The sequence below is a fragment of the Otolemur garnettii genome, unplaced genomic scaffold (assembly GCF_000181295.1).
Source record: "Otolemur garnettii isolate 467f Iridium unplaced genomic scaffold, OtoGar3 scaffold00032, whole genome shotgun sequence".
Classification (NCBI taxonomy): domain Eukaryota; kingdom Metazoa; phylum Chordata; class Mammalia; order Primates; family Galagidae; genus Otolemur; species Otolemur garnettii.
The window spans coordinates 558935-569891 of NW_003852427.1; the positions used below are offsets into that span (position 1 = coordinate 558935).

Consider the following 10957-nt stretch of genomic DNA (forward strand, 5'->3'; position numbering starts at 1 on the left):
AAAAAAAAAAGATCCATACTTGAGTAGGTATGTAAAAGGTTAAACTGTTCAAATAAGCATGGGCTAGTGAGCAAATTCAGAAAGACAGTTCTCTTTCATTTCTAAAAGCATAAAAGCTTAGCTGATCCAGAAGAACTAAGCAAAAAGTTTTCAAATCAAGAGCAATCCTGGAAAGTAAGTCAAGCAGGGTCTAAGCTTTGAATTAATTACAAAGATACCATTCCAAATTTTTCTGGCAACCTACAAACCCAACCTTTATTTATTTTGTAGCAGAAGAAATAATTGTAGATTAATTCATCCCAGAAGGCCATGAGGACACCACATGTGACCATGACAGTGGAGGGGAAATGAGCAAAAAGATCTACTTGAATTTCAAGTGGAACACCTCACTTCATTGCCTATACTTTGTAAGTAATGACCAATGCTGGTTTAACATGTATTTTGTCGCACATTGATATGGCTATAAACCCATTTTCTAACTTTTAAATCCTAAACTAGAATTGTGAAGCAGTGACTCAAAGACCTATCCAAAATGCTGTGGTCGAATTCTGTAGTTGAAACCAAAGGAGATTCTAGGAAGCAATGTTTTTTTTTTTTTCTGAGACAGAGTCTCACTATGTGGCCCTTGATTGAGCTCACAGCAACCTCAAACTCTTGGGCTCAAGCAATTCTCTTGCCTCAGCCTCCTAAGTTAACTGGGACTACAGGTGCCCGCCACAATGCACAGCTATTTTTTTGATGCAATTGTCATTGTTGATTAGCAGGCCCAGGCCAGGCTCGAACCCGCCTGTCTCCATTTATGTGGCCAGCAACCTACCCACTGAGCTATTGGTGCCATCCCAGGAAGCAATTTTAGAAGCATTCTCTGCTGGTCAAGTAGCTAGCTGGCAGCATAAGCTCCTCTCTTTCATTTCTAAAGAATAAAGTTTCCAATAATAAGTGGCCCCAAAAAAAGTAAAAACTAAGCATTATTTAAAGAAAAAAGCAAATCTTGCTAGAATCCTGACATCACTCCAGCAACATTTTGATTACATTTTGGATCGGGAACATTGTTCTTTTCAATTCTCTTTCAGGGCCTGGAAACAGAATTATAAGAACTCAGGGCCAGGCCATTTAAAATTAAACTACCAAAATACTTCCATACAGAAAGAATTACAAAAGTCTTCACAATTCCACCTAAATCAATTTCATGGTCACCCCAAGCAGGTCTAAGCAGACCCTTCTCCCCAAAACCCTGCGGATAACCAGTCCACCCCCTCCTACAGAGATAACAGGTCAACTAGCATGAGTTGCCAACAGTGCTCCTGATCCCCTCTCCACATGGAAACCCACCTTTAACTCTGGTCTGAGGAGGAACCTCTCATTCCTGCTCTGGACCTCACCTCACCCTGAGCCCCTGTCACTGCAGATGCCATGACCATATCTCAACGTCATCCCATCTATACTCATTTTTTCTCCACTACCTCATCTTCCATGCCAAGAGGTTCAGCATCCCCACATCTAACAACTTCTCAGCCTACACAGGCTTCAAATTCCTCCACCCTATACACTTTTTGGAAAGGGTGGCCTCAACCCTATTGCTGACCTCCAGGTATCCAGCTTCCTCTTGCTTCTTGCTTGCTCATTCTGCCTTTATTCTACTAACACTTGGCAGTCTGGCTCCTGCCCAAACTGCTCCACAGTGCTGCAATTAATGGTGTGTGCTCTGGAGCTAGACTGCCTACTCTCTAAATTCTATTAGCATGATGATTGACTTTGGGGCAATTTACTTACCCTCATATGGTTGCTGTTATAGTTTAAGTTTTAAAAAAATTTATGTGTATGTGTGTATTTAAGCTCTTCAGAAAGTACCCAGCATATACAAAGTGTTCGACAAGTGTTAATGTATTGTTCTAATTACAATTACTAAAATCCTCCGAAAGGAATAGGAAGGCTTGAATGGCTAACCACAGGGCTGTTCACAGCAGTGGCTGACACTATCCAATCCTGGCCTCCAAACTGGGCTCTGATCCTTACTTGGTCTCTTCTGGATCTTCTCCTCTAGGTAGAGGGGTTCCTCTAAACTTCTATTTCTGCTTTCATACATCCTCATTCATAAACCCCAAACTCTTATCAGACAGCTCTCTTCATCGGTACCAATGAAACTGAAATCCTATATGTCTAAAACTAAACTCAAACTGCCCCTAAAACTAGCATCTTTTCTACACTTTTCTGAAACAATAGGTCTAAATCTCAAACATGTCTTTCACTTCTACTTTGATGGCTTCACACTTAAATTTTTTTCTCTCACACAGATGGGTCTCCACTGCTCTCTCCTATCGACTCCCACTGCACTATACCTCCTCCTGCTAGCCTCCACAGTCTCTCCAGCTCTCTATGGTCTTATCTCTTCCTGGATCAAAACCTCCTAGAGCTCCATAATGCTGCCCACATTACAAAATTACAGCAGAAGCAACCATTTACTGAACATCTATCAAATGACGACTTCTCTGAATCTCAATTTCTTGTTAAATGAGGTAGTTTAATTAAATCAATTACTGAGATGTGAACATCAGAATTACCTTAGAAAATTCCAAAATACTCACGTCTAAATCCCATTCAAGGTCCTAAATGATAAAACCAATCTTTCTGAATTAAGCTCGTAAAGGTGGATTTTGGAAAGGTTCCCCAGGAATTATGATGTGCACCACTAATTAAAAACCACTGCACAAGATGACAACTGAAGTACCTTAAAATTGTAAAGTTCTACTTTTCTGTAATGACACACCCTGTCTACAGAGTCACAATCATAGAACCTAACAGGTCCAGTCATAACTACTACTTCAAAATGTCCTATTCTTCTCTGCTACTTCAAAATGTCCTATTCTTTAGAACTTAAAAAGAATTTGGGTTTTATTAGTACAGTATTTGTTTCTAGACTATTCAAAATTCGTCTTGAATACAGTACAATAGTTTTTTAGCCTGTATTTCCTTCATAAAAATAACCAATCCCTTAGGAAAATAAATTTCTGGTCATACTTTAAAAGCAGTTAATCCAAATGCTAGGGTAGCTTTAAAAAAGGTAATTCAAACCTGACTCTACCATCTTGACACTTTTAATACGTCATAATTTGCTAAATTTAAGGCCAAGCACGGTGGCTCATGCCTGTAATCCCCACACTCAGGAGGCCAAGGCTGGTGGATTGCCTGGGCTCACAGGTTTGAGACCAGCCTGAGCCAGAGCAAGAACCCATCTCTAAAAAATAGCCGGGCGTTGGTTCAGAACCCATAGCACAGTGGTTACAGCACCAGCCACATGCACCAAGGCTGCCAGGTTCAAACAGGGCCCAGGCCAGCTAAACAACAATGACAACTGCAACAAAAAAATAGCCGGGCATTGCGGCGGGTGCCTATAATCCCAGCTACTTGGGAAGTTGAGGCAAGAGGATCACACAAATCCAAGAGTTTGAGGTTGCTATGAGCTAAGATGCCATGGCACTCTACCAAGGGTGACCAAGTGAGACTCTGTCTCAAAAAAATAAAAAAGGTTTGCTAAGTTTAAATGCTTACAATTTTTTTCAACAATTGTTCCTAATGTAACTATCCTTAATAGTACAGGTTTGCCAAAATATGCAGAAGGTAAAAAGTAAAGAAAAAGGAAAATATGTATTTTTTTTTAAAAGGCGTAAGTTCATTTCAGGGTCATAAATGCTTGTTATTCTCCCTGCACTGGCAGAATCTAAATCAAATACATTTTAATTTGGGGAGAGGAGAGCCTTTCAGGAATCATCACAATGAGCTCTGACCAGGTAGGTGTGTAATCAATAAAGACTCTTACCATCTGTTTCTAGGCAGTGGAGGATACACAAAGCATAGCACACAGTTTGTCCCAGATTCCAAAATGGAGTGGGAAAAAAAGAGAGCATTATTCTCTTGAGTTTTCTTCATAAATTTAAGGTTAATGATAATTAGCTGAAATGTACTGGCTTTTCGAAATCTGGGAATAATGACTGATTACCACCTTTGGTTTTACAACTTTCCTAAAAGCCAGGATTAAATATGAATTGATTTTTAAAAACACAGATACCAAACTTTCAATGGATAACAGGAGCTTTGATAGGCAACTGGCTTATCTCTGTTTTCATCAAATGCCTGAAGGCAGGCAGACTATCAGCTTCAGGAACCAATTATATATGGCTATCTAATACACTAGATATGTTTTCATTTATCAATATAGTGGTACAGTTCATCCCTTCTTGTTAATTTCCAAGTTTATTTAAATATAAGGGCAAAAGACAACTATTTTTATGGTATGAAAATTATATCTCAATAACATTCTTTAAATAAATAGCCATTTTATATAAGCAATTATATTATGCCAGACCATATTATCAGATGGCAGCTGACTGTTCAAGCTTCTAAGTTTATTTTGCTAAGGTGAAAAGGCAAATTCAAAGGTATTAGTTACAAGTGCCTCCATCTCTGAGCCATTTAAGTCATACCTAGAACATCTGAGAAGACCTGAGAACAGATATCTAGACTGGACAAAACTTTGAATAGCAAATGACTCATATGAAAATGAAAAGTTTAAAAATCAGGTGAAACATGCTAAGGAAAGTGAGTTTAAAAAAAAATTCAGCTGGCACAGGAAGAGGCAGTGTGGAAAAATCTTATGGAGATAGTAAATGCAGCAAAACACCAGTGTAAGATAAGAATGTGGATCAAAAGAATTAAGATTACAAAGAAGACTTACTTAAATAGATATGGTATTATCCCACGTAACATCTCTAAATGAAAAATCAAAATGCCAAAAGCCTTTGTTTTCTGGACTGCTACACTATTCAACTTGTACATGTTACTGGTCTTAAGCTTGGTAGTAGAAAGAATAAGCAGCTCTCTAAAAGATGTCCTTCAAAAATGAAATTCATCAGATGATTATGGTGAATTTGTACTCACCAGATGATTATAGTGAAATGTGTACTCTAGACTCTGAGTAACCTGGAAGCAATCTACCCAGACACCTAGTCCTCTGAGAGCTAGAAAGCTTTCAGGCTCTTCTATGGACTGGGCTCCAGAGCCACTTCTAGGGCCTTCTTGCATCTGCCCCTCTCAATTTTGGTGGTCCACATCAAAGCAGCTTCTAGTTTTTCCTTCCTGTACCAGAGTCAGAAGTCATAACCACTAACCCTTTTCTAGTATCTTTCTCCATTAACCTTCAAAAGGAAAGTTAAGAACCACAGAAGGAGAATTAGTCAGTCTTTTCCCTGATCCAAGTCTCCCTCCTTGAGAGGGTAGGGTAAGAGGAGGGGAACACTTAAAATTGTTCCCTTATAGTGCCCTTTGGCTTACAAAGCCATTAACCTATACCCAGTGACTTTGCCTCTCACCAACTCATGTCTGCAAAAAGAATGAAGCCAATCCAGCAGACACTCTCCCAGCTCAAGATGTCCAGGTAAATTCTCTCGTCCCCTTAAGCTTGAACCACACCCCCAAAGACAGACACCAGGCATCACATGGACACAGATAACGGTCCCCAGACGGGTCTTATAAACTGCAAGGACATACAAGGGCAGGGATAATGGTGTTGATAAGTAACTTAAAATAACTTGGGTGTTGGTTTGGATTTGCAGCTCAATAGGTAACATCAAAGGCGCTTAAAACAGAACTGATACCTGATAATGATAAATAAATCCACGAAAGACAAGACTATCTATAGTCTCCTATACCATTATAATGTATGAACAAATGGTTTCACAACCACACTTTCTATATCCACTCAAGAATAAACCACATCTTGTTTCGTATCACCTAAAGTGAAAAAGTATGCATTAAGGGAGTGAGATTTCTAAAGTAACAGACTAAAGTGAGTTTCTCACTTTATTCTTTTATTAAGAACAGAGACACTATTAAACCCATTTAAGGCAACTACATGAAGTCTGGAGGATCTAATACCACTTGAAAGCTCTGCTACCTAGAAAAACTAGCAACATGTACAAGTTAAATAGCATAGCCCCCCACAAAACACTAAAATCCACCTTGCAGATACATCAAAGATCTCAAGTACTGCATGAGCTTTAAACAATGCTGACTCCTCTCACCCATGAAACCAAGGCCTCTACATCTGGAAGGCATTAAAGGAAAGCCCTTCTACATTAGGAAATCCTTGGCAGAATTTGGTGAAGTGGTTTCAAACTCAGAAGCCTATTTGTCCTTTATAATAAATATGGTATTTAAGAAACTATAGAACTGAGGGTATCATTTCTAGTAAAGTATCTTATAAAATTATTTCTATGGAATACAATGAAGATTATGACTACCCTCATCTGTGTGTGAGGAAAGAGGGAAGCTAGAGCTGGGAAAGTGCCCTTCGTAAGAGGACATCCCACAAGGAAAGGGCCCCTGGGTCAAGCAGCAGCCAGATCCTAAGCAAGCCTCTGCTCTGATCCCACAGTGATCACCAGGTGCTCACACACACTAGAGTCTCCCTTCTGCAATCTGCCCAGAAATTCTTATCTGTGGATTATGAATCATCTCTGAACTCGAATGCAAGCTTAGCCATTTGGAAGACACTACAAGAAACAGTGGAGACCAAGAAAGCACATACACGAGACTTATAGTTGAGTCTCTGTTTTAGCTTTTTCAATTAGATGTACCATTATCATCTCTGATATACAGATGATACAGTATTTAAAACAGGATTTCATTTAAAGAACAAACTATATATCCTTTCATAACCTGTAAAGCCCAACAGTGAAACATACATTTCAATTTCAAACTGGAATAACAAAACATTGCTTAGTCATACTAAGTCCTATTAGAGAAAAACGTTGGCCCTTTGCCCATAGTATTAAACTCACATCCAAAAAATACAGTAGAATACTTTGACCACCCAAGGAACTGTAACAAACTGGTCAACATACAAAGGTGGTTAAAATAAGGAACTAGGCCTGCTATAGTGATACATATATGTAGTGCTTATCTGGTCTATGAAAATTAGGTCAACTTAAGAAGGTGGTCATTGTAGAAAGATGGTCAACTATGGATGTTCTACTATACTTCAAAACTACCATTTTTTTAAAATTTTTACCTTAAGTTCCTTTAAGTACAAACTCTGGGAGAAATCCTAAGAAAGCTATTTCAATAGCCCTAACCACTAAGCATGATTTATCAAAGGTAGGGGAAGGATGAGGGCAAGAGTGCTGTGGCAATGCAAACTGAGGGAAGTGCACTTCCACAATACACCCTTATCCCCACCTAGAATACCCTTGTCTCTTAAAAAAGAGACAAAGCACCAAGACTAAACAATAACCACAGTGAGAGAAAAAACTAAAATGAATCCAACATCTGGAAAAAAGATATATCTGCAACAAGTCAAAACCATTATTTTTTTTGTTTGTTTTGAGACAGAGTCTCACTATGTCCCCCTCAGTAGAGTGTCGTGGCATCACAGCTCATAGCAACCTCAAACTGTTAGGCTTAAGCGATTTTCTTGCCTCAGCCTCCCAAGTAGCTGGGACTACAAACAGGCACTGGCCACAACATTCATTTTCAACATTATAATTAGACAAAAGACTATTCCCTGCAGAGTGTATTCTTTGTAATGAGAATGTTGTGAGACCCCAACAGACGCCAAAAGACAGGAAAAGATCTACCAAAACTCAGAAGTTTGAAAAATTTTTCAGAACCAATACCAATATACCACATAGGTAAGAATATAGCATAACACAATCACAAACTAGAATTTCCTATGAAAAGGAAAAGCTAAGACTGTAGGACATGAAATTTTCTACCCACATTTTATGTATGTTTAAATTCTCAGAAGCTTCAAAATCTTCTCTTTATCTGTTAGTTCCACTCTATTACTCTGAAAATATATTATGCCACCAAACTGAAGAAACAAAACCAGAACTTTATAAAGGTTAAGCCATTTCTCCAACCCATCTCAGGAGAGTGAGTATTCTGTTTTGTACTGACATTGGAAGTATGGGGTTCCCTGGCTTACCCTAAGGCCGGAACAGGGCATTGGTAACTAAGGACAAAGCAAGGAAATCTCTAAAGCAAAATCAGAGATTGCCAAATTTTAAATTAATCTACAAATGTAATTGACAGGATCATCAAGTGTTGATTAAAGTTTTATAATAAAATGTCTTCTTGGCTCGGCGCCCATCCATAGCACAGTGGTTACAGTGCCAGCCACATACACCCAGACTAGCGGGTTTGAACCTAGTGTAGGACAGCTAAATAACAATGACACAACTGCACCAAAAAAAAAATAGCTGGGCATGTTGTGGCAGACTCCTGTAGTCCCAGCTACTTGGGAGACTGAGGTAAGAGAATTGCTTGAGCCCAAGAGTTTGAGGTTTCGGTAAGCTATGACACCAAGGCACTCTACTGAGGGTGACACAGTGAGACTCTGTTTCAAAAAAATAAAAATAAAAAAATAAAATAAGCTCGGCGCCTGTGGCTCAAGCAGCTAAGGTGCCAGCCACATACACCTAAGGTGGTGGGCTCAAATCCAGCCCGGGCCCACCAAAACAACAATGAAGGCTGCAACCAAAAAATAGCGGGGCATTGTGGCGGGTGCCTATGGTCGCAGCTACTTGGGAGGCTGAGGCAGAAGACTCGCTTGAGCCCAGGAGTTGGAGGTTGCTGTGAGCTATGATGCCACAGCACTCTACCCAGGGGGATAGCTTGAGGCTCTGTCTCAAAATAAAAAATAAAATAAAATAAAATAAAATAAAATGTCTTATGAGTTTCAGTGATCAAGGTCACATAAGCCTTCTAAATATGGCAACAGGTAGCAACATGATTAAATCTTTAAAACACTCTTTGGGAAAATGGAGAAGATGAAGCATTGCTTAGCAGAAAGAAATCTCAAAGACCACTAACCTGATCTTCCTCTTCATCTTCATCCTCAGCTAGACGCTGCCTGCCCACTTCATATAGCCTGCATACTGTGTCCATGTTCAGGGCATCCATGCTTCCTTGATTCTGGAATAGAACACCCAATCCACAAGGAGCAGTTAGTTTTCAGAAGAACACATCCACACCTCAGCACTGACTGATACCCATGACCTTGACCCTGTAATTATCAAACTCTGATATCCAAAATTCTCTAGCTCTGAAAATATTATGCCTTAAACATAGAGATGGAATGAAAAACAGAATGGAAAGTCTTGGGCAGTAAGGGACACAGGGAGACTACCATCCTTATAACACACCAGTCTTGCTCTAGTGAGAGATTCGACTTCTCTGAGAAAGGGATGACAAGCATGAGTCCAGAATAAAAGGAGAAAGGACTCTCTAAACTATCTTATATTGGGATCTTCTTATTATTTCTCTTCAGGTATAGATCTCTAAACCCCATTAAATACAGTTCTTAATAACCTACCACCAGCAATTTATCGACTTTAAATGAATCTCATATTAGACAAAATGTCTGTAGTATAACTTGAAAATCAAGATCAGAACAAAGCAACAGGGCCTCTGCAAGCAAGCACCCTTTTACCTCAATGACAGCAAGATAACAGTCTTTGGTGTCTGTACAGAGATCAAAAATATTCCGTTTCACATCAATGGTCGCTGGAAACAGAATGTGACAAGACTTAGGATTGGACTATTGTCATGGCCTTAAAACCTGTTTTTCCTCTAAACGAATTCAAGATTATTGTTCATAAATATTTCTATAAACTTCTCTGCTTTTCAATAAAAAAATTACAGTCGTCCCAGAAAATGGAGGATCTTAAATAAGGAACACCAAAATATGGCAAAATGATCAATGTATGCCCCTTCCTGCTTACCTATAGGTTTGTAGTCGGTTGCATTAAATGTTCGGAAGGATGATCCAAAAGGGCTTTTCATCCTCTCTTCCATCAAGTCATCTTCATCATCTGCCTGTAACATAGCTAATTGGGGGTGAGGAGGACACTATTAAAAATCAGAAATATCCCCTATTCACAAGTACAGAAAATGACTCATGGTCAATCAAGACTTTGGTTAGTTTCCTTGGATATAAATCTACCCTGCATCTAGTTAGTTCCTCTCAAAGTATTCTCCTTGCATATTTCACTTCTTATAGCAAACAATATGGTCAACCTCTCATTTACCTCCCAAGAAGTGTTAAAGACAAAGGACTGTATCACAAGACAACACATATGAAGGGTTTTAAGCTCATAACAATACATATGAAAAATTATTCGTGAAATTTCGTTTTAAAATTTACCTGTTACCTTCAAAGTCAGTTGCCTTTCATTCACCTTCTCTTTTGTCACCATTTGTAATATCAGTTTATCTTTTATGTTACAACTTTCAAATATTTTCCAATTCACAAGTGAGAGATAATTTCCAAAAGGTAAGTATTAAATTAAGTGGAAGGACAAAGCAAGAGGGAAGACAATAATGAAGAAAAGGATAAGGTACACTACCTCCATACATCACTGTCCCCGTATGATTGAATACCACACGACACTGATCCAGAGCAGGAACAGTATGCAAAAGATGGAAAGTTCGAAGGTCCCACTAGGATAGTAGTCAAGGAAAACTATTTCAAACAAAACTACTTACAAAACCTCATAAGAGAAATTTTAAAATATCACTTTGTCTTCTTCCTGTTAGGTACTAAAACCTTAAAGGTCAATGAGATTAAGGTTAAAAAATATGTATGTATTTAATAGAATACATATTATTAAATGATGTCCCTGAAAATATCCTATGGTGTCCTCATGTACATGAGCTCTCCATGAGCTCTCTTATTCCCAATAGTAGTATCTCATTTTCCTCTTATGTCTAGCAACTAATTTCTATAAAACAAAAGTAAAATCTTTCTGAAGATAAAGGCTAATTCAATACTTGAAGAACTGGGAGGCAAGAATCTAATCATTAGGGCAGTGCCTGTGGCTCAAAGGAGTAGGGAGCCAGTCCCATATACCAGAGGTGGCAGGTTCAAACCCAGCCCCAGCCAAAAACTGAAAAAAAAAAA

General features: G+C 38.8%; 1 protein-coding gene across 1 annotated transcript in view; it reads right to left on the minus strand.

Annotated features, from left to right (window-relative positions):
* The window catches only part of DCAF1 (DDB1 and CUL4 associated factor 1), a 76539-nt gene that overhangs the window by 8328 nt on the left and 57254 nt on the right, over nt 1-10957 (minus strand). The window contains exons 17-20 of the mRNA XM_023512989.1: nt 10404-10497; nt 9780-9884; nt 9488-9561; nt 8869-8970 (exon numbers count right to left, since the gene is read on the minus strand). Coding sequence (XP_023368757.1) covers nt 8869-8970; nt 9488-9561; nt 9780-9884; nt 10404-10497 — 375 coding nt within the window. The remainder of the gene's footprint in view (nt 1-8868; nt 8971-9487; nt 9562-9779; nt 9885-10403; nt 10498-10957) is intronic.